A 25,366-nucleotide genomic window follows, 5' to 3' on the forward strand; every position below is an offset into this window, starting at 1 on the left:
AACATAAAAAAACAAGTTTTTTTTTAACCGAAAGTAAGGAGCGATATTAAAACTTAAAACGAGCAGAAATTACTCCGTATATTAAAGAGGCTGTTCCCTCCTCAACGCCCCGCTCTTTACACTAAAGATTGACCCTTTTTCTCAACTCTACTTTTTAAAATAGTAAAAAACTTTGGCGTAAAGAGCGGGGCGTTGAGGAGGAAACAGCCTCTTTCATACACGGAGTAATTTCTGTTCGTTTTAAATTTTAATATCGCTCCTTACTTTCAGTAAAAAAAATTTTTTATTTAATTTCTGAACGTTTTTGAATTAATACATGTTTTGATTTTGGCTCTCCGCACATGAATAATTAAAACGAAATTTGCATATTAATTTATTTTTATGGCTAAATGGCTTTCTCGTAGTTTTGATCGGATGATTTTGAGAAGAAAGGAGCGGGGGAGTAGGCTTAGTTACCCTCCAATTTTTTGTTTATTTAAAAAAGGTAACTAGAACTTTTAATTTTTTACGAACACTTATTAGTAAAAATATACGTAACTTACGAAGTAGCTTACGTAAAGAACTTCTATATTCGTATATTTTTATTACATATATGAGGAGTTTCACCCCTTCGTCAATACCTCGCTCTTTACACTAAAGTTTAAATTTTGTCCAAATTCCTTAAGAATGACCCCTGAATCACAAAAGCTGTAGAAAAAATAGTTGAAACTAATAAGATTATTTTAGCGTGAAGAGTGAGGTATTAAGAGGAGGTGAACCCCTCATATGCGTAATAATTTCTGTTCGTTTTAGGATTTAATACTGCTTCTTAATTTCAGTTGAAACAAATTTTTCATATTTATTTTTTCACTGTTCTTTAAAAAAATGCTAATAAATCCTGCACCCCTTTCACAGAAATTTTCTTCCCCCACGACAAATTCCTCCATGGAAAATTTTTCCCGCAAAAGCCCCCGCCTCAACCCCTCCCCCAACCGAAAAACCCCCTGAAAGCGTCTGTACACTTCCAAGTAACCACTACTTTGAGTAAACACTGGTCAAAGTTTGTAACTTGCAGCCCCTCCCACGGGGACTGTGGGGGAGTAAGTCGTCCCCAAAGACATAGTTATTAGGTTTTTCGACCATGCTGAATGAAATGGCTATCTCAGAATTTTGATCCGGTGACTTTGGAAAAAAGAGCGTGGGAGGGGGCCTAGGTGCCCTCCAATTTTTTGGTCACTTAAAAAAGGCACTAGAACATTTAATTTCCGTTAGAATGAGTCCTTACACGACATTCTAGGACCACTGCGTCAATACGATAACCCCAGGGGAAAATAACACAAAAAAACAAACGAATAAACACGCATCCGTGATCTGTCACGTGGCAAATAATGCAAAATTCCAAATTTTTGTAGAAAGGATCTAGAAACTTCTACTGCAGGGTTCTCTGATACACTGAATCTGATGGTGAGATTTTCGTAAAGATTTTATGACTTCTAAGGGGTATTTTCCCCTATTTTCTAAAATAAGGCAAATTTTCTCAGGCTCGTAACTTTTGATGGGTAAAATTATTGATAAAAATTAAAAATTTAAAATCAGCATTAAAATGCGATTCTTTTGATGTAACGATTGGTATCAAAATTCCGTTTTAGAGTTTCGGTTACAATTGAGCCGGGTCGCCCCTTACTACAGTTCGTTACCACGAACTGTTTCATTAGCCATGACTTGATGCCAGCAACTATTTGATTTTAAATCAAAACCACCGTCAATGTGTAAATCAGGCCAAGAGTCAAAATAAGATGGCCGTACCAACCGTAACAGTAATTTAAGCCTTATCTAAATTTTAAGGTATATGGACAAATTTAACAACAGCATAAACGTTGATAAGCGGTGGGAGGGGATGAATTCGGTTTTTAACTGCATTTACCACACTAGTGCACAAAGGGTCAATTTCGCAGGCTGATGAACCCAACCGAAACTTGAACTTATATACAACCTTAAACCATCTAAACCATATAAATTTTAAACCTAAGCACAAAGTATTCTTCAACTCCAACATATCCCCTTCTACTGAAACAAAGGATTCCTTGATAGAAAACATTTACTAAAAAGGGAAAGACAGAGAAAACTATTCTCAACAACAGATAAGACAAAGCTAACAACCAAGATAAGTCAGAATGAAACATGGAGGAGACAAATTGGCTCCTAGAGAACATGTTAAATGACACATTCTTTCTTCCATATATAAAGCTGTTATCCCCGATTCGCTGGATAATACATCTTAGGCTTTGACAGGCTTGACATGTATTAGTTTGGAGGAATCCACTTTTGAAGGGTGTAAAAAGAACTTTGGCGTCAAGCTTAGCGATTTTGGGAGTCATTTGTCAATGGTTAGAATGGCTTATCACATCAAACTTGAGTAATAAGCAATTATCATCGGAATAATAAATGACCCATGTGGCGTGTTCTAAAAACTTCAGTTTGTTTGAAACTTCAGTGTTGTGTCAATTTAGAGTTTCAGTGAATTGACGTGGGTAAATTAATATCCATGGTTTATTGTAGCTAATTTTTATTTAAAGCATTAAGGGCAATGAAAATCAAATCTGATCGTTCAAGTTGGTTAAGTAGCATTCCCCATATATTTTGAAAAATTGGAAAAATCAGGAATTTAATTTTCGATTTGCACCTCATATGCAGTTTTGCATTTTTTTTCGTGGAAGCAACGGCCAAATAAAACAAAAAAGAACTGTGGATGAAAAATTGGCTAAGAATAAGCCAAAAACATTAATATAAACTCAAGACGGCTAATAGAGATTTGGTGAAACTGGCAAAGGGTTATAGCTCGATCAATACTTGGCAGTCCTAAAGAGAGAGTATTTGAATTTGCTTCAGTTTTTTATTTTTATCGACTGGTATGATGATTTTGGTAAGAGAAATAAATAATTCCTGTAGTTATTAAAACTAAAAATAAGTAGTAAAATTTCCAAACAATAACAACTCTGAAAAAGTTGTTAGGCCCAAAGAGTGAATAGAGTATTTTCACTTAAGCTTTTAGTGATTTGTACTCAAATATTTGACAGAAAAGTATATTTAGAGTATTATTGAAGTATTAAAATAATAATACTTATTATAGCATTATTAGAGTATTAAAAGTATTATTTAGAGGGTATTGGTGACAGCTTTCTCACGGTGCCTCTTAGCACAGTAGGCTTGAATAGAGGCATGTCTGCTCCTGTTGATTTCAGTCTCCGTCCAGCCACTTGCCGTCCTGACCAGGATTGCAACTCCTAGTGATTTATTACTATTTCTTTTCATTTTTATTTTGTCTAAACAAAAAATCACTGAGTCACCTCTTAAATCGCTAGATTATTGAAGAAAATCACGAACTCAACCAAAAAATCACTAAAATCTAGTGATTTTTTCTTACCGGGCGGCAACTCTGGTCCTGACCAGTGTAAGACCACAAGAAATGATACTTTGTGGAATACTCTACTGACATTGGTTATATTGAAAACAGTGATGGCTGTCGAACTAAGCTCGACTGGTAAAGCCAATCAATGGCTGCCCATTTGGATATCTGAAGCGATGACTCTGGCACAAGAAATGTCTTTTGAGGAAGTAATCGGATGTGGGAGTCATAAGGTCTCTTGCTACTGCTGGTTCTGATTATCAAGTGAAGCTTGCTACTAACAGCTGACAGGAGATGGGAGTGAATATTCCATCTAGAGCAGCCTGGCGAGGCCGATCTGAAGCTGGCTTTAGGGATAATTAGTATGACAGACGGCAAGAAAGGTTCCTTTACAAAGAGATTGCAAAAAGAAAGGTAAGCCCTATCTCCAATTACCATACCCAAAGCGGCACCAAAACCCCATCGGCTAGACTAGTGTGGAGGTGATGTCTTTGTGTTGGGACACACCAGAGTTTTTTAAGTTAGCCTACAATAACAAAAATAGTAATCTTAATATTTACTGACAAATTTAACAGAAATTCCATAACAAATTAAAAGTTTAGGATACTTTGAGGTCTGGGTCTAGACAACCCCTCGCTTAGATTTTGTTTGTTACCTAGTGGTTGAATTGAATTCAGCTGAAAGGGGAAATATTGTCATAAAATTAATCAGTATTTTATACAATCAATTTTGATTTTATTAATTCACCATAGTATAGTTCGCCTAAATGTGAACAAACTAAATCGAACAATTGGTTGAAATTTTTTCTTTTAATAGGAACTAGGCTAATAGATTACCATATATTGTATTTATTAGATTAAATTCTTTAACTTGACACGGTAAAATCGCAAATAAATATAGAGCGTGTTAAAAAAAAAAAAAATCTGACTTAAACTTTCTAGTATTTTCATAGCTTAAAATTTCTGACCAGAGAACCAATAAGACCGGATTTAATTTTTTATTCTATTTAATGGTTTTAAATTTAACACAGTAAATTTTACAACCTATCTAAGGTTTGAAAAAGCAACATTGTCGAATTACGAAAATGCGTCAAAGATAAAAACAATTGAAATTTAAGCTTAGTTCTTTTTTTCCATTGGATTATTGGAAACTAGTCTCTCTTTTTATATTTGATTAAATAAAAAAAACAAGTTTTTTTTAACTGAAAGTAAGGAGCGACATTAAAACTTAAAACGCACAGAAATTACTTCGTATATGAAAGAGGCTGCTTCCTCATCAACGCCCCGCTCTTTACGCTAAAGTTTGACTCTTTCTCTCAATTCTTCTTTTTAAAACAGTAAAAAACTTTAGCGTAAAGAGCGGGGCGTTGATGAGGAAGCAGCCTCTTTCATATACGAAGTAATTTCTGTGCGTTTTAAGTTTTAATGTCGCTCCTTACTTTCAGTTAAAAAAAACTTGTTTTTTTTTATTTAATTTCTGAACGTTTTTGAATCAATGCATGTTTTGATTTTGGCTCTCTGCAGAGGAATAATCAAAACGAAATTTGCATATTTTTTTTTGGCTTAATGGCTTTCTCATAATTTTGATCGAATGATTTTGAGAAAAAAAGAGCGGGGGACGAAACCTAGTTGCCCTTCGATTTTTTGGTTAATTAAAAAGGCAACTAGAACTTTTAATTTTTTACGAATCTTTTTATTGGTAAAAGATTTACGTAACTTATAAATTAGCTTACGTAAAGAACTTCTGTATTCTCATGTTTTTATTACATATATGAGGGGATTCATCCCATCGTCAGTACCTCGCTCTTTACACTAAAGCTTAAATTTTATCCCAATTCATTAAGAATGACCCCCTGAATCACAAAAGCCGTAGAATAAGTAGTTGAAATTACTGAAAATACTTTAGCGTAAAGAGCGAGGTATTAGAAGGAGGTGAGCCCCTCATATGGGTAATAATTTCTGTTTGTTTTAAGTTTTATTGCTGTTCCTTACTTCCAGCTGAAAAAGCTTTTTCACTTTTATTTTTTATTTTTTTTTTAAATAATGCTAGTAGCCTATATCCTGCTCTCCCTTCACGGAAATTTTCTTCTCCCATTACAAATTCTCTAAGGAAAGTTCCCCCAGCATATCCCCCTCTTCTCAACCCCTCCCCCAAACCAAAAAAATCCTCCTGAAAACGCCTGTATACTTGCCAATAACCATTACTATATGTAAGCACAGGTCAAAGTTTGTAACTTGTTGCCCCTCCCACGGGGACTGTGGGGGAGTAAGTCGTCCCCAAAGACATAGTTATAAGGTTTTTCGACTACGCTGAATAAAATGGCTATCTCAGAATTTTGATCCGTTGACTTTGGGAAAATAATTAGCGTGGGAGGGGGCCTAGGTGCCCTCCAATGTTTTTGGTCACATAAAAAGGGCACTAGAACTTTTCATTTCCGTTAGAATGAGCCCTCTTGCAACATTCTAGGACAACTGGGTCGATACGATCACCCCTGGGAAAAAGAAAAAACAAAAAAACAAAAAAACAAAAAAACAAATAAACACGCATCCGTGATCTGCCTTCTGGCAAAAAATGCAAAATTCCACATTTTTGTAGATAGGAGCTCGAAACTTCTACAGTAGGGTTCTCTGATACGCTGAATCTGATGGTGTGATTTCCTTATGTGATTTCGATGGTGTGTTCGTTAAGATTCTATGACTTTTAGGGGGCGTTTCCCCCTATTTTCTAAAATAACGCAAATTTTCTCAGGCTCGTAACTTTTGATGGGTAAGACTAAACTTGATGAAACTTATATATTTAAAACCAGCATTAAAATGCGATTCTTTTGATGTAGCTATTGGTATCAAAATTCCAATTTTTAGAGTTTTGGTTACTATTGAGCCGGGTCGCTCCTTACTACAGTTCGTTACCACGAACTGTTTGATGTTACTCAGAATACTTAAAAAGATAATAAACAATGTTTATGATTTCTTTTCTCTTTCTGATTCCAGATTTTAGGGATTTTAATCACATAAAAAAAACAGGAAACATGAATTTTAACTAATTTACATATTAACAACTATTTTGAATTAAATCAATTTGTGTGATTCATAACATAGAGGGTTGTAACTTGTAAATCCTCTAATTAATTAATCTCAAAAAAGCTAGCAACACACCGCAGGTTTGAAAAACATTCATCCAACCCGCAATAAGATATTGGCCAGAACTATAGCTAGATCAAGTGAAACTAATAGAAATTTACCAGAAAAAACACGTTCGCTGAACTAGGCAATGCTCACTCTTGACGGAAAAAGACTTACTTTTAGGTCACTCATTTTTGCACTATAGCTACAAAGCGGTAGACAAACAGGATTCACGTTTATTTGAACGCAACACGACGTTACATTATATCCACTATTATCCTCCTCTTCTTCTATTTCTAGCACGCTTTCTTTTTCTGTCTAAAAATAAATTGAAACAAATTTATTATAAAATCTCTAGCAAATAGTAAATGCTGATCAAAAGCGAGTACCAAGGAATTATAAGAATTAGGCAGCATATGATAGAAAGTGGTATCAAATGAATGGATAAATGGTGCAGATGAATTTCCTAGATAAGGTTTATTGCAAAAAGTAGGCCAATGCAACACTAAGTAAAACTAAAAACAAACTCGAAGAATAAAATATAACTTTAAATAATAAAAACCAAGAAAAAAAAAGCAAGAATAGATAAGCACGTGGCAAAATGAATAAATTTTTGAAGATTTTAAGAGTTCAGGGACAATAATTTTGGAAAAAAATATTAACAACAGTAAGTTATTACAGTTAGAAATAAATAAGAAGATTTGATTTGAATAGCAAGATGATCGACTGAGTGGATAGCTTCCCTTGTCTAGTTAATATTACCTTACCTAGATTATTACCTTTGTATCAACTTGTATCAACTAAGGTGATTACCTAACCTTATTATCAACTTATACTACCTAGTTAGTTATGTAAGTAAGGGCGGTGGAGACAGTGAAAATATAAAAAGTAGACAAGCAAAGGCACAGGGTACTTCTGTGCAGATTAGATGAATTTGGGTGAATAGAAAAATATGTCTTCAAAGTGAGATTAGGATACTAGATGCCTAGGAAACAAAGTTAGTTGAATATGGCTCTGAAACTTGGCATTTCAAGAGGGCGAGGAAGTTATGCTAAATATTGAACAAAGGAAACGGTTAGGTACAGTTTCAGGTACTTGTTTAAATGACTGTATATTAAACAAATAGCTGTAAAAAAAATGGGTGTCAATCCCAATTTCTGGATTATAGTCAGAGATCTTATATTTTTAGGTCGCATTTCAGGGATAAAGGGTTGCCAAAACCCGGGCTTTTGAAGAATTCATTTAGGTCTAAAGGAAAAACAGGACGTCCTCAAATGTTGCGGGGATATGTCATCAGAAAGCTTAAAAGAGAAATGAAAATCATACGAGGAACTAAGGAGTGAGACACGGAACTGATTGGGGTGTAAGAAAAGGGTGCAGAGCTGTTTGTTGGCCTCAGACAGCTTAGCACTACGGGTGAAGTGTTGGCAGTAGAAGCAGTAATCCATAAATGAATTACATTCAGCTGTTTCAACCAGAATTAGAGTGATTCCCAACAAATGATGTTGAATATCTAAGTCATTTGATTAGTTGAATTGTCAATTCTTTTGGCCAGATAAAGGTAAGCTTATTATTTATTGTTATATAAGCCAAGCTAGGCCATAAAACAGACCATTAAATAGTAAAGAACCCATACAATTGCATAAATATCAATATTCTCTCCTCTCTCTAAAAAAAAACATAAAAAATTAACGTTCATTCACTGCCACATTTACAAACCGGAAAGATTACCTTTTTTGAATTTGTCTGCAAGATCTCCAGGATTTCAAGGGTATCATCCTATTAAAAAGCATTTCTTAAATGATAAAGCTGTTGGTACCCTCCTAGAATGTGAGCCACATCCTCAACTCCCAAATTACATCTGGGGCATGAGCAATCCGCGTCTCAAGCAACCCTTTTTCTTCCAGATACTTTTTTTCTATTATTTAGAGGTAGACAATTCGCTTGATATATATCATACTCAAAGATTCCAACCATGATTCGATTTTTTCTACCTTTCGTGTTCATTATTACTTCATTCATTGTTTACCATCCTCTTAAACAAATTTTACTCTATTTTTGTCTCATCTAATTTTAGCACTTCCCGGGTAGTCATGTTGTTGATTCGAGCTTATTGGATAGACAGAAACTTTCTGCTTAATTTGTTCTTTTATTTCCAACCAATACTTTTTTCTACTCACGTTTTTTCACATGCAGTGCTAAATTGCCACATTAATTAAAGAGATTAATGGGGATGTATAAGCATAGGCTTTAACCATTAGAACCAGTGAATTATTTACTTTTTCCCGTTTCTTGATTTGTTAAGAAAAATAGCCATAAAGTGAATTGGGAAAAAGAGAAGCTACTAAAGTGGCTATTCCCTAAGTAAGGTAATTGATCGACAGGAAAAATTGTGTTGAAAGAACTGCCACGAGGGGGCTGCTAGATGTGAAAATTGCTACATGTATCAGCCTACATTAAGGTTTTTAACAATGGTTGCAACAGTAGCTGTTACCTATTAAAGAGCAAGCCATAGTAACTACAGAGCAAGCCATAGAGCAACCATAGTAACTGAAATTTTGAAACTCTTTTGAAAAAAACGTGCAGTGAAGAAAAAGTTCTTTCAAATTTGGTTCTAGAATATTAACTATTAAATAGACTTATGTTAATAGCGAAAGATTACTCAATCAATCTATCAATCATTTTATTAATGCTAATACACTAATACAAAAGTAAAAATGTTATTTTTCTAATATATCCTAAGTAAGGATCCTAATAAATCCTAAGTAAGGATCGACAGGAAAAATTGTGTTGAAAGAACTGCCAACAGGGGGCTGCTAGATGTGAAAATTGCTACATGTATCAGCCTACATTAAGGTTTTTAACAATGGTTGCAGCAGTAGCTGTTATCTATTAAAGAGCAAGCCATAGTAACTACAGAGCAAGCCATAGAGTAACCATAGTAACTGAAATTTTGAAACTCTTTCGAAAAAAACGTGCAGTGAAGAAAAAGTTCTTTCAAATTTGGTTCTAGAATATTAACTATTAAATAGACTTATGTTAATAGCGAAAGATTACTCAATCAATCTATCAATCATTTTATTAATGCTAATACACTAATACAAAAGTAAAAATGTTATTTTTCTAATATATCCTAAGTAAGGATCCTAATAAATCTTAAGGATCGACAGGAAAAATTGTGTTGAAAGAACTGCCAAGAGGGGGCTGCTAGATGTGAAAATTGCTACATGTATCAGCCTACATTAAGGTTTTTAACAATGGTTGCAGCAGTAGCTGTTACCTATTAAAGAGCAAGCCATAGTAACTACAGAGCAAGCCATAGAGCAACCATAGTAACTGAAATTTTGAAACTCTTTTGAAAAAAAAGTGCAGTGAAGAAATAGTTCTTTCAAATTTGGTTCTAGAATGTTAACTATTAAATAGACTTATGTTAATAGCGAAAGATTACTCAATCAATCTATCAATCATTTTATTAATGCTAAAACACTAATACAAAAGTAAAAATGTTATTTGGTCCAAGAAGCTTTGCTTGTTATGGGCCATACAACACAATAATAAAGCACTAAAAGAACCATAAATAATACCCTAAATCAAGCAACACATATGAAATAAAGATGAACGAGAATAGTGTAAAAAGAAAAGAAGACTGGTAGTAATTATAATAATAATAGAAATAAGTAGAAACCAAGATAGTAGAGAAACAGGAAAGATGAAGTTGACATTAAAACATCAAGAAAAAAAAGAAGAAAAATAAACAATGGCTTTAAATTTTAAGAAGTTATTAAGAGTTAAAAGTTACTCCAAAAACAGATTTTCCAAAATTTTGAGAACGAGCTTGAAATTTGTCAAAAATGGCGGGAGATCGAAATGAAAATCATATCAAAGGAACCACAATGGTTGAAAACCCTCAACTAGAGGTCTTGAGTCACCGCATCTTAAAAAAAAAAACAAGGAAAATCGCCTTTTTAGATTAGGTAGATTAGTATTTTTTTAGATTAGTATATTAAATTGGTATTCGTGGTTTGTCTCCTTTTTTTTTCACCGGGTATCAATATGGATCCAGATTTAAGGGCTAACACGTTCTTTAAAAAAGGGGGGAACTGTTTTTGCACTTTACAGGCATTTACTGTCATAGTTGAATTCGACATGTATTACTATGAATTTAAAAAAAACGTTATTTTTAATTAAAACGTAATATAAACGTTGATGCTTTAAAAAAAGAAAACATAAGATATATACCTATACCACTTTTAACAGAACAATGATAGCACCTCTTAAGAAGTACTCATGTTAAATAGATTACAAAATTCTTAGTAACACAACACTCACAATACAGATCTCAGTGTTACTAAGAAAAACAGTTTTTTTTCCTTTAACTAAACATTACTTTTGAGGAAGGTGGCGATGACATCTTACTATTAATAAGTCGTATATTTTTTTCTAAATTCACGTCGCCAGGTATGATTAAATCGCTGATTTGCCGCTAGTCTTTTATCGAGGTTTTAAAAGATGTTGAATCCTCTTTTGAAAGAGTCAACAGGGAAACTTTTAAGGATAACTTTCCTAGGAAAATCGTTCCAGATTGAAGTACAATGTCAAATAAAGCCCCTCTTCAAATACTCTGTTTTCGGCTTGCCAGCCTCGAGATCACGGACCTGTGAACCATCATGTCTGTCTTGTCGGATGTACAATTGGTGGAGCAAACCAGAAAGCTACAGGGAATGAGGTGAATTTGTATACTTGTAGAAAACAGCCATCGACGCTAAATCAAACTTCTCACTAACGGACTGGAGAGAGTCGGGAGTAACGACTGAACCTCCTTATTAGCCTTGTTCTGAATAACTGGAATGGTACCAACAACGTTTTCGGTGCACCAGCATACAGCGGGCATCCATGCTCGGGAATGGGTCTGATGCAAGACTTGTAATATGGAATGACCATGGTGAGCGGTCATTCCATATGTATATTAAATAAAATAAACAAGTTATTTTTAACTGAAAGTAAGGAGCGACATTAAAACTTAAAACGAACAGAAATTACTCCGTATATGAAAGGGGCTTCTCCTCCTCAACGCCTTTCTCTTTACGCTAAAGTTTGACTCTTTCTCTTAACTCTACTTTTTAAAACAGTAAAAAACTTTAGTGTAAAGAGCGGGGCGTTGAGGAGGGGATAAACCCTCTGAGGAGGGGAATGATATAATGACAAAACTGCTTGTTCACAAGCATTTTTTTGCCTCAATTGTACCTTGTATTTTTTAGTCACAAGACTAGATTATCCATGTGCTTTTATTTGGCTGATTCCTTTTCAATTCTGCGATTTTTGTTTCTTTTTGACATTCTTGACAACGGTTTTAAAATTTGATAATATTTTTAGACCAGCTCTGTTATTTTTTTATTTTTCCCTTTTGCTGTGTATATTGACTCTAATGTGCAAACTCGGCTCATATGGGCTAGTAATAGCCATTTTTCAGCAATATATCTTATACTATTATAAGCAAGACAGTTGAGTGGGGCATCTATATATATATATATATATATATATATATATATATATATATATATATATATATATATATATATATATAGGTAGCAAGATTGTTATTTTCCAAAATCTGAAGGGAAGGGAGGTTAAGTTTCTTCATTTTTTATTTCAATTAGAATACCAACAAAGGCTATATTGAAAGGAAATACAAAAAAAAAATGAAATTCCAGTGGACCAAGAATCTTGGAGGGGGGATGCTCCCTCTCCATTCAATGCTCCTGTCAATATTCTTGAATCGTGAAAAGATATGCATAATTTTGTATGATGGGCATCGGAAGGTTGAGGTCAAGAGACTATGCGTCATTACACTATCACTAGGTTTTATTAAAACTGTGATGAATTTTATATACTATTTCAGTAGGTATACCCTGTTTTGCCCCAAATCTAGGGGGGGACCAAATATGACCTTTCGGTAACCGTCAATTTCCTGTAGGTGGCTGGGGGAGGGGGTAGGTGAGACAGTAATGCGAAAGACGTCAGACCATTTTCACCGTAGGACTGAATTGAAATTTTCAGTATTTTTTTTTTTTTTTTGGGGGGGGGGGGTGTAGTCTTTGAATTTTGTGTTGGGGAAAGTGAACAAATATTTATTTTTCGGTGTTCGAAACAGAATGTAGGCCATTATTTTATTTTTCTTTTTCTGCCTTTTATCGCGCAGGCTCTTAAAAAAATTAAAAAAACTGATAATATATACACAAAAATACTTTTACCAACGATTATCATCCTTTTTCTAATGATCTTCGAAAATGGAACGATAAACGACATAAGAGGTGCAAACATCATATTATATATTTCAAACAGTATTTCTTACACTAAAAATATATATTTTACACTAAGAATGGAAACAATTTTATGATACACGCTGCCGAAGTTAGGTTTTAATTCCAGCTAAAAAGCACTAGAAAAAAAAAAAAAAAAAAAAAAAAAAAAAAAAAAAAAAAAAAAAAAAAAAAAAAAAAAACTAGAGTAACACTTATTCTTTCCATCCTTCCAGTGCATTTCTTCCTTCATGAGGCTGGTTGATTAATTTTATTGCTTATAGTATTGAAAGCTATTATTGTGCTGTTTTTACTTTCTTTTCTCTTGAGTTTTTTTGTACTCAACATTGTTGTTTCTGCTTTTAGTGGGCAATAAATTTATATTATTATTGTTGTTATTAAACTCTAACGCATAATAGGGTGCAAATAAGTTTGTGAAATACTTTTTGGATGCAGTATTTATTGGGTAAGTTTTTATTATTTATAATCTTGTATTTACTTTTTGTCACTAGTCGTGACCAAATTTGAAGCACAATTTAAAGCAATGCTTGCGAAATGATGGTAGTTGTAAGATGGGTAATACCAACTTATAGCCGGTGAAAGAGTCATACAGAATTTTTTTGCCAGCTCTTTTTTGTAGTAACTGAAGTTGGTCAATTAAGTAGCCTATGAGATTTTACTTTTACCAAGATATGGTCTGTGCTTATTTGAGCCAATCAGATTTTTTATAGAATTTTCTGATTGGCTCAAATTCTTGTAAAGAAGTTGGTCACTTAAGTAGCTTCAGCTGTTGACTTGAGGGTCCCAATATAGGACAAAAATATTCAAAAATTTGTCAGATGTATGTCTGGTAAGCCATTCATCTGTGATACTGGAAACCGAATCGTTGCAGATTAAAGACGCCTTACAATGACATTTTACTTCTACCGAGAAATAGTTTGTGCTAATTTGAGCCAATCAGATTTTGTATAGAATTTTCTGATTGGCACAAATTCTTGTAAAAAAAGATGGGCTAAAATTATCGCTAGCTAATTCCCAGTGTTAGTAGAACCTCATTATGATTGGAATTAAAGCATTACAAATTTACCTTTGTAGTTTGTAATTCTCTACCTTTGTTTACTTAATTTAATGTCTATTTTACTTTTATTTTAAACAAAATAATGAGCATCATTTCCTTCATCATTGGGTTGCAGCATTAATTTTAAGATAGTTAGTGAAATAATTATCGGTAGTACGGTGAAATACCTATAGTCAGGAAGGATGGTCAGAGAAATTATGAAAGCCACTCATAATTGGGGCTCCAGTCATGCGTAATTTTGATAATACGGCCAGGACGAGACTTACCTTGAATAAAATCCGAGAGGATGGATCACTAACTCCATGATCGTTCACTGCTCGCACATAAACTTCATATTCTCTACCACTTTCAAGATTTTCAAGGATGAAAGGATCGTGAACATGAGGTATTGCCTTGTAGGTTGGCTTACCAGCTTGAAGCTGTCTGAAGTAAAGATTATAGGATGTCACAGTGTCCCCAAGAACCTATAAGAAATCGATATATATATGCCCTTGTTTAAACCAAACAAAATGTCAGGTCAAACATAGAAGTACAAAATAAAGAAAGATCTGCGAACCAAATTTTTTTCCCTTTTTTGGTGAAAAAAAAAAGATATCTTTTCTTTTTTTATTGGGGGGGGGGCTAGAATTTTCTAAAGAAAAGGGGCAAGCTTAAAGAAACTTCATTTATGAACCATTTTAATGAAATTTGTTCATTTTGTGTGTAAAAAAAACCTGTATGGTTTCGGGAATCTTAAATAGAAGTGGGAGCTACGAGCCTAGTAATAGAAGTGGGAGCTACGTAGTAATCTATACTAAAAAAAGAAAAAAAAGAAAAACGAGTTTTTGGATAAACTTCCAAAAGCGGAAGGGTAGCCGTCTACTTTAACGCAGTAAATATACGGTGGACCAAAATAAAAAGATATAATTTGAACTATCATGTTCAAAAACTGTCCAAGTGAAGTTTTCAGCTCATCATTTTCTAAACCCGACAAAGCTGTGCTTTGGCCTTATTTTTGAAGAGGTATTTTCTGAAACCAAAAAGTTATTTTTTTTCTGTGTCACAGTGTCCTCAAGAACCTATAAAAAAAAGCGATACATTTGGACATGTTTAAATTAAACAAAATGTCATGGCTAAAATAGAAGCAGAAAATAGAGAAAAATATGTAAACGGAATAGTTTTCCCCTTTTTTGGTGAGAATAATATTTAGCTCAATCGTAGCATGGAAAGTATTCTCTGAATTGTAACCCACCCCTAAAATTGTCTTATTCATTGAATATCGAAACAAAAAAATTCCACTTATTCACACCGAAAATGCATAAACGTGGGTCATCCAGACAAAAATATATAAATATACAAAAAGTGTCTCAGATCCTCATCCTTTCCGCTCATTCGACAAATGTGAGGCTATACGGTACTCGCTTGTAAGGAACATTTGCTAATGAGTTTGTACATGTACATAAGTCATTGTACATGAGTTTTTCTATCAGATGTACCTGTTTTCCTGACTATAAACCTCCCTTATACCTTCAAACTCAAATGGCGTGGAAGTTTCTACTGCCGAAACATCCATCTTGTTCATTGCAGCATGCAACTTCTGGCAGTAGCGGGCGTCAAAAAAGAAAAAAAAAAAAAGTGAAAAATCCGCCAGCACTAAAAAACATATGGCATCAAATAGCATAAGAAGGTTTAGCTTTCCCTCGAAGGTGACGCGCCATTGTAGTTGTGTCCCTGTGTCCCACCAGTGATATATATATATATATATATATATATATATATATATATATATATATATATATATATACATATATATATATATATATATATATATGTTTTTAACTACGTAAAACTTGCGAATATACAACATTCTTCGCTGTCCCATTGTCTGTACATATAGATTGTCAGGTTTACCGACTCTTCAACATGCAACATATAATTGTCCATGGGAAAAACAATCCGTATTCAGATCCATACCTCATTATTCTAATGATTGCCCTTGAGCTTTGTTGATGGTGATTGCTAATCAAACATTCCCTGTGTCCCCATCGTCATTTATATATCCCCCTGTGCCTCCCGGCGTCCCCGTTGTAGTTGTGTCCCTGTGTCCCAGTCGTCATTTATAGTCGACAAACATGACGTCAGTCGACACACAAACATGACGTCAGTCGACACACACGTCCCAGTCGTCATTTGTGTCCCGGTGTCCCAGTCTGTAATTTCTCTTTGAGTGTCCCGGTCGTCATTTATATTCCCTGTGTCCCGGTCTGTATATACATTTGTTTTTGAATTGGTATATGATGAAATAAATTTTTTGTTTTTTTCCTTTTTTCTTTTTAGTTTTTTTTTGGTTTTCACCTATTTTTTAGCTTTTTAGTTTTTCTCTTTTTTCTTTTGAGTTTTTTTTGTAGTTTTTACCTATTTTAGTTTTTTTTATTTTTAATTTTTTTAGTTATCTTTTTCTCCTTTATTTTTCAGTTTTTTCCCTTTTTTTAGTTTTTTTTTCTTTTTCAGTTTTTAGTTTTTTTTTATTAGTTTTTAGTTTTTTTTCTTTTTAGTTTTTTGCTGTTTTTACCCTTTTTTTAGTTTTTTTTTAGTTTTTTTTTCTTTTTTAGTTTTTAGTTTTTTACCTTTTTTTAGTTTTTTTTAGTTTTTTAGCTTTTTTAGTTTCTTTAGTAGTTTTTACGTGTTTTTTAGTTTTTTTTCTTTTTAGTTTTTTTTTCTTCTTTTGTATTAATGCTAAAGCAGAGGTTCGAACCTGGAACCTCTCGGACCTAGAACCTGGAACATAACGCTTTACCAACTGAGCTACTGTATTTGTATTTGTATCGGATTAACGACGCTTCTTGACTACTAAGATTTTTATATATTTTTTAGTTTTTTTCTTCTTTTGTATTAATGCTAAAGCCAAGGTTCGAACCTGGAACCTCTCGGACCTAGAACCTGGAACATAACGCTTTACCAACTGAGCTACTGTATTTGTATTTGTATCGGATTAACGAAGCTTCTTGACTACTAAGGTCCCTGCGTCGGCCCTGTAGTGCATTCCTGCAGCATGGTTCGATCTCTGGGTCTCTTATTACCACGCTAAGGTCAAACCCACTGCGCCAACACAGGTAGTTATATAACTGAGCTACTTCGGCTTGAATACATTCGTTTTTGAATTGGTATGTGATGAAATAATTCAGACGTCATATGCGGACAGTGACGTTACTCGACAGACACATAGACTACTTATTTTTATATATTTTTAGTATTTTTTTCTTCTTTTGTATTAATGCTAAAGCCAAGGTTCGAACCTGGAACCTCTCGGACCTAGAACCTGGAACATAACGCTTTACCAACTGAGCTACTGTATTTGTATTTGTATCGGATTAACGACGCTTCTTGACTACTAAGATTTTTATATATTTTTTATTTTTTTTTCTTCTTTTGTATTAATGCTAAAGCCAAGGTTCGAACCTGGAACCTCTCGGACCTAGAACCTGGAACATAACGCTTTACCAACTGAGCTACTGTATTTGTATTTGTATCGGAATACATTCGTTTTTGAATCGGAATGTGATGAAATAATTCAGACGTCATATGCGGACAGTGACATCACTCGACAGACACACAGACAACATATTTTTATATATATACTAGCTGTTGGGGTGGCGCTTCGCGCCCCCCAAGCCCCCCCGCGCGCGTAAGTCGTTACGCGCCATATTAGTTACGCGCCATTGTAGTTGTGTCCCTGTGTCCCACCTGTGAATATATATATATATATATATATATGTGTGTGTGTGTGTGTGTTTTTAACTACGTAAAACATGCGAATATACAACATTCTTCGCTGTCGCATTGTCTGTGCATATAAATAGATTGTCAGGTTTACGGACTCTTGAACATGCAACATATAATTGTCCATGGGAAAAACAATCCGTATTCAGATCTATACCTCATTATTCTAATGATGTGTCCCTGTGTCCCGGTCGTCATTTATATTCCCTTTGTTCCGGTCGTCATTTGTGTCCCGGTGTCCCAGTTTGTAATTTCTCTTTGAGTGCCCCGGTCGTCATTTATATTCCCTGTGTCCCGGTGTCCCGGTCGTCATTTGTGTCCCGGTGTCCCGGTCTGTAATTTCTATTCGAACAATCCCTGTGTCCCGGTCGTCATTTATATATCCCTCCTGTGCCCCCGGCGTCCCCGTTGTAGTTGTGTCCCTGTTTCCCGGTCGTCATTTTTATTCCCTGTGTCCCGGTCGTGATTTGTGTCCGTGTGTCCCAGTCTGTAATTACTCTTTGAGGTTCCCGGTCGTCATTTATATTCCCTGTGTCCCGGTCGTCATTTGTGTCCCGGTATGTAATTTCATCAGTTGACAAACATGACGTCAATCGACAAACAACTTCATAACGCATACAGCTCAATCCTTATAATGACGTCAGTCGACAAACATGACGTCAGTCGACACACAAACATGATGTCACTCGACACACACACACACAGACAACTTATATATATAATATATATATATATATATATATATATATATATATATATATATATATATATATATATATATATATATATATATATATATATATATATATATATATAAATACATATGCAAAAGCGTTGTCAATTTTAGCTAATTAGTTTTGCTTATCTATTTCCACAGTTCAAATTGGCAACACTGACGAAATAGTGATACTGCTATAGCTTCACATTTTTGATACAACCAAAAGAAAATTTTTAGCATCGTGGATTCTTATGCATGAATAGATGGTTTCCTAAGATGGGACTGCGAGCTGCTAGGACAGAGAGGGAGCTGCTAAAGAGCATTTATTCGCTGTTGTAGATTCTGAATCAAAGAGAGGAGTAGATCTTGCTGAAGAAATTCTACGAGTATTACGGAAGACTCACATCAATGACGACAAACTGGCAGTTCAATGCTATGATTGCAAATAACATAAGCGGATGCTTTGAGGAAACACAGGCTCACATTTCCAAGAAGTTAGGAAGAGGTATTGGATACCTCAGATACCTAGCCCACAGAACGAACATTATCGTTGAGCACTGTTGCGAATCAAGCTTCTTGACATGCTATATGCTTGGTATCTTCCAACAAATTTATAACCTTTTCACCAGGGGATCCAAGCCCTTCGATTTGTTTCCCGGGTAGAAGACTTTGATGGCAAGCTTTATTCTAACGATGACCTCTTCTCCCCAAGATGGTCTCATGGGGCAAAAGTGCTTCTATTTTGGTGTCCACGGTGCTTCAAGTGCAGCAATAGAAAGTGGGACCGAATCATATTTGCCACGCTAATTATTATTGAATACATAGTAATTTATATGGGTACCAAAAATTAGGCTTAACTACAGTAAACGATCGCTTTCCAATGAATTTCCTTGAAGAATTTCCTTTAGAAAAATTTTTAAGGAAAGTATTTGTGCTCGATGACTGAAACTTTCAGGAATTTTCAGGCTCTGATATCTGACCTAATTCCTGAGTTTGATTCACCTGGTACAGCTACTTTCTTTAAAATATCAAAGAGTGTCTAGAAAGCGATTTCTACCCTAGGTGTAACTTGGCATAATTATCTTATCGCTCATTATAGCCCTAGAAAGTGGGGAGGATTGCAGCTTATTCTTTAATACAAGGTCAAACAAAAGAGTTCCTAAGACCTTAAGCAAAACCTATAGAGATAATCTAGTCCCCTTGTCAGATTCTCCCTCACTACGTCCTCCCTCACTGCGTCCTCCCTAACTACTTGATACTCACTATACCTCCTGTAGAAATAGATGTGTACATAGTTTTAATAATTTCAGAAATTTAGGTGTAAAAGAAAAGAAGTTTTATCAATCACGGGGAGGAGGGAAAGGAGGGGAAAAAGAAAATTGCTGGAAATGAAAAAAATAGCGTACGCTCATTTTTCACAACTAACAAAAACATATTTCAGCGTAAAAATCCGCTGAAATTGGTTAAAAATCACTAAAAAAGGCAATTTTTCTGTCTTTCTATACTTTATAATCCCTTAAAGATAAGAAAATGATTGGGAATTATATACATTAATATTTGTAAAATTTATCAAAGAAACCTGGATAAGAATCAATGTCTTTGTAAAATATCTTGCATCTATCGATACAAGGTCAAACAACAGAGTACCTAAGACCTTGGGAAATTCCTTTGGGAAGAATTTAGCACGTCTTCCTCGACCTTTCGAAGGGCATCGCTTCATATCTACACTTTACTAGAAGGACCCTTTCGATTACTAATGGTTACCCTAATTCAACTGGAAAACTTTTAGGTTAACTTTCTCAATAGCACAAATATGGGATACGTTTTGGTTTATTTTTAATTTTAAATCAGTTCTAAATTAGGCAGCAGAAGTTTACACTTAGAGAATAGTAATAAGTTTCGATTGAATCCTTGATTATCCTTCAAGGTCGCAAAGCAGTCAAATGGAGTATAATACATTTGGGGGGTCTTCCGGATCATTGGTAGATTTTTATCATATAAGCAATGCTATCCCTGTGCATTTGTGACCTCTTTTGTGCGCTAACTACCCTATATATCTAGTAAACATTTTGTTCCAAAGACTGAGACGATAATACTAAGAAATTGTTGCTTCCACAACTCAAACAGATGTTGAAAAGGGGTAGGGATTTTATTGTGTGAAGCTCCCATTCTAAATCTCAAGTTTTTTTCTATCCCTATGAAATGCCTTGCATTTGCAATTTTATCGTCTATTTTTGTGTATTTTGTTTTGTTTTGCTTCCCCTCCCATACTGTTGGACACTAACCTAGACATAAATCTTGATCTTACTTTCAACCTCAAAGAAATTTAGGGAAATGTTCCAAACGTCCACCTGTCAAGCTTGTCCACAATTATACAATAAATAAAAACAAATCTTTGGAGAAAAGAAAATTCTTTTAGAAAATCAACAACTCCCCTCTTTCGTTCTCTGGCATTTCAAAGTCATAAATAGACAACTATCTCATTTTGAATATTCAAGTCTATAGTCTTCTCGTAATCCAACAAGTTTCTTTTCAAACTTTGGATTTCCCCATAGCATGCTTTGAATGTGATATGAGACAAAGCACCAAAGGTATTACCGAAGAGAATGAATAAATAATAATGATAGACCCGGAATACGTAAGCGCAGTAAAATACTACTTAGAAAGCAATATTTGTTCCAAAAGAAAATCATAAAAGTCTTCAGGAGTCTGTTATCATTTTATTAGAAAGGTTTCCAAAAAGAGAGCCAAGTTAGAGCCCGAAAGTCGTAAAAAATAGTGTATTGGTTAACAGCGAATAATTTGAGCAGGCTATCAGATAAAACGGTCTACTGAATCAGCAGAAGTGTCTAAGATCACCTGAATAATAGGTGAGAAGGTAAACCTTGGGAAGTACCAGTAGGTGTCATCTTTCAACAACCTTTTTAGAAACACCACAAAGATGAAATTTAGTATGTTATAACCTCGATAAAAGACTAGCGGCAAATCAGAAATTAATGGTAGCGAGCGCCACGAATTTAGGAGTTAAAAAAAGGCATAAAAAATTCTTGAAGGCCAACATATCCTGATTTTCAAAAATAGTTCCTGAAGAAAAAAAAGTTTAAGAAGCATTTTTCTTTCGAAAACAATTCCAGGGAATAAGGTCTTTCACACGAATCTGGTGCGTTTGTTCCCATACTCATCACTATATGTGCAAGTATGCTTGGCCAATACTCTTTATTTTAAATAATTACTTATTATTGATATTCGGCATAAGGTTCTTAGTCTAAAATGGTTGTGAATGCGTGTAGGTATTATGACGTATGGTATGCATTCATCTTGATTTGACTGAAAAAATTCATTAAATTAGAATTAATAAATCGATCTCATAATAAAACCAATCAGTTCGAGGTGCTGATTAAAGCAATAGCGACAAGTTAAAGGGGCTATTTTTACGAGGATGAGAAACAGATGGAAGTCATTCCTCCTTTGAGCCTATATTTTGGCGTTGGTTCTGTTCAACAAAAATTTGCTTTTGCTTCATTCTCATGCTTGTGCTTCATTCTCATGCAGAAAAGCTTTAGTTCAACTATGTCTTGAAATCATGTTAACCTGGATGAAGAAATCGATGTTTAATTTGAACAGATGGTATTTTCACGAGGATGTGAGAACAACATTAGTTCAATTGCAATTCTAGTGAAAATGGACCCAAGGAAACGATGTTGTTTGGAGGAGGCTCAATATTTTGTAAAAGACCAATAAAATCTTTTACTAAGTTCTGGTAGTACAATAGTTGACCTGCACATTTTGGTTGATGATCTGGAGAGCTTGAGCACGGTAGATTCAGCAAGGTGCCAACTCCATACCCTTTAGAAAATAACCAGCACCTAGGATTTGCCCAAAATCATTGGCTGGTGCTTATTTTAGCAAGAAAATTGCCTTTACCAAATATTTGCAATTAATTTTTCACATGAAAAGCAATTAAACTTAAGATATTGCTTTGGCTTAGGTTACAATTCGACGCTGTTTACCTTGCAACGTCAATTATACTTAATAAGAGAAATTGACGATACTATCCGAAATTGTAAGATTTGTTTAAATAATTGAGATTTTAGGATAGAAAGATGTCAGTTAGGCGTTTGAAAGATGTAGTTAGGTGATCAGCTAAGAGCCCAAACAAAAATCTCTCCTTGGTTAGCAGTGACTCACTAACCAAGGACAGATACAATATCATATACAATTAAGTCACTAATATACCTAAACTGTATAAAAATTTTGCTCTTTCAGTAAATATTAATTAAACAGTTAAATGAACGTAACTTAACGTTTGAAGGCATTCACTGTCTCCAGAGTGCGCATTTCTGCGTTGGATGTACATCCAATTCACTATTTTCAAATAGTAAGAGAACAGTAATCATGAGAATAGTACAGCATCAGACAGCAGAAAACCAAACATTTTCAAAGGAAAACAGTGATATTTAAGCTTCAAACTTGCAAGAGTTTACCTTAAAATGTTAAGGGTTGTGGTTCTGACAACCATCACACCCTATTTACACTAGATTTATATTGCTTTGAACAGGATTTCCCCCCAAACTAAGGAACTAGTCCTTATACGTTTTGGAATGTCTGTTCTAGGAGACGCAGAGAATAAGCTATGTATATTATGATGGTCAGTTTTTTCACCACTTTTAATTTAAGACACATATGAGATTATACTGAAACAAATCTTTCGATAAGGGTGCTACAATTAGGGGTGATTCGTATTTACTGAATGCCATTTTGCTTTTTTCTGCATGTTTTGTTGTTCCTTCAACTTGGTTTTCTTAATATTATATATACAACAATCAAAAACCAAGAGAATAAACCCCGCCAGTCGGCTAGATGGAACAAACATAAGAAAATAAAAAAAGAAACAATGAAAAGGAAAGAGCGACCTAACACACTTTATCACCATTTATTAACTCAATCAGAAAATATCCGACTCCAAAGATCCACAAAAAAAGGAAGGTGACACCACCCTCTTACAACCAGCTCAAAAAAATAATTTAGACACACACTTATATAACTGCTTCAAAAATAAATACAAAGCTACTTTCTTCATCTTTTCAAATGCAAAAAAAGAAAATGATTGAGGTTGTAAGAAGGTGACACCACCCTCTTACAACCAGCTCAAAAAAATAATTTAGACACACACTTATATAACTGCTTCAAAAATAAATACAAAGCTACTTTCTTCATCTTTTCAAATGCAAAAAAAGAAAATGATTGAGGTTGTAAGAAGGTGACACCACCCTCTTACAACCAGCTCAAAAAAATAATTTAGACACACACTTATATAACTGCTTCAAAAATAAATACAAAGCTACTTTCTTCATCTTTTCAAATGCAAAAAAAGAAAATGATTGAGGTTGTAAGAAGGTGACACCACCCTCTTACAACCAGCTCAAAAAAATAATTTAGACACACACTTATATAACTGCTTCAAAAATAAATACAAAGCTACTTTCTTCATCTTTTCAAATGCAAAAAAAGAAAATGATTGAGGTTGTAAGAAGGTGACACCACCCTCTTACAACCAGCTCAAAAAAATAATTTAGACACACACTTATATAACTGCTTCAAAAATAAATACAAAGCTACTTTCTTCATCTTTTCAAATGCAAAAAAAGAAAATGATTGAGGTTGCGTTTTGACACTGGTGTGTTTGCTACCTCAGTTTTGCTACATTTAAATGTCTTTCTTCATAGCCTAGGGAAATTTAAGATAAACAGTCTATCATAACCTCTGGGATATAGCATGAAATCATTTAATCTATTCTTGCAACAAAGTGTTATCTTTCATTGTTTCCTTTCGCGATTAAATAAAAAAAAACTAGTTTTTTTTTTAACTGAATGTAAGGAGCGACATTAAAACTTAAAATGAACAGAAATTACTCCGTGTATGAAAGGGGATGTTCCCTTCTCAACGCCCCGCTCTTTACGCTCAAGTTTGACTCTTTCTCTCAATTCTAGTTTATTATACAGTAAAAAACTGACACATCTTTGATGCAACCAAAAGAAATTTTTTATATATCTTGATTTTTATATCTGAGTGGATGGTTTCAAGGGTTCCCTGATGGTTTCCTAAGATGGACTGCGAGCTACTTGAACAGAGAGGGACCTGCTAAAAAGCGTTTACTCGCTGTTGTAGATTCTGAATCAAACAAAGGAGTCAATCTTGCTAAAAAAACTCTACGAGTATTACGAAAGGCTCACATCAATGACAACAAACTGGCATCGGAAGGTTTAAATGTCTTTCTTCATAGCCTAGGGAAATTTAAGATAAACAGTCTATCATAACCTCTGGGATATAGCATGAAATCATTTAATCTATTCTTGCAACAAAGTGTTATCTTTCATTGTTTCCTTTCGCGATTAAATAAAAAAAAACTAGTTTTTTTTTTAACTGAATGTAAGGAGCGACATTAAAACTTAAAATGAACAGAAATTACTCCGTGTATGAAAGGGGATGTTCCCTTCTCAACGCCCCGCTCTTTACGCTCAAGTTTGACTCTTTCTCTCAATTCTAGTTTATTATACAGTAAAAAACTGTGATTGTATGACTTTTAGGGGGTGTTTCCCCCTATTTTCCAAAATAAGGGAAATTTTCTCAGACTCTTAACCTTTGATGAGTAAGACAAAATTTGATAAAACTTATATATTTAAAATCAGCACAAAAATCCGATTCTTTTGATGGATCTTTTAGTATCAAAATTCCGTTATTTAGAGTTTCGTTTACTATTGAGCCGGATCGCTCCTTACTATAGTTCGTTACCACTAACTGTTTGATCAAGTTAAGATCCTCCTGCTTATTGTAGAGTCTGAATTTTAGTTAAAATAAGGATTTTTGCGAGAGATCCTGTTTCAGGATTCTTTAATTGAACTACTTTAATATCATAAATTCAAAAATGTTGTTCAGTCTATTTGTGCTCATTGTTGTGAAAACACAACGCTTCTTCCTATCAAAGTTTCGACTTGGAGGAAAAGT

General features: G+C 34.3%; 1 protein-coding gene across 1 annotated transcript in view; it reads right to left on the bottom strand.

Moving 5' to 3' along the window:
- LOC136041461 (Ig-like and fibronectin type-III domain-containing protein 1) overlaps positions 1-25,366 on the bottom strand; it is a 259,166-nt gene that overhangs the window by 75,412 nt on the left and 158,388 nt on the right. The window contains exons 12-13 of the mRNA XM_065726145.1: positions 14,151-14,348; positions 6,685-6,825 (exon numbers count right to left, since the gene is read on the bottom strand). Of these exons, the coding sequence (XP_065582217.1) occupies positions 6,685-6,825; positions 14,151-14,348 (339 nt within the window). The remainder of the gene's footprint in view (positions 1-6,684; positions 6,826-14,150; positions 14,349-25,366) is intronic.

This window comes from Artemia franciscana, unplaced genomic scaffold (genome assembly GCF_032884065.1).
Source record: "Artemia franciscana unplaced genomic scaffold, ASM3288406v1 PGA_scaffold_23, whole genome shotgun sequence".
In the NCBI taxonomy this organism is placed as follows: Eukaryota; Metazoa; Arthropoda; class Branchiopoda; order Anostraca; family Artemiidae; genus Artemia; species Artemia franciscana.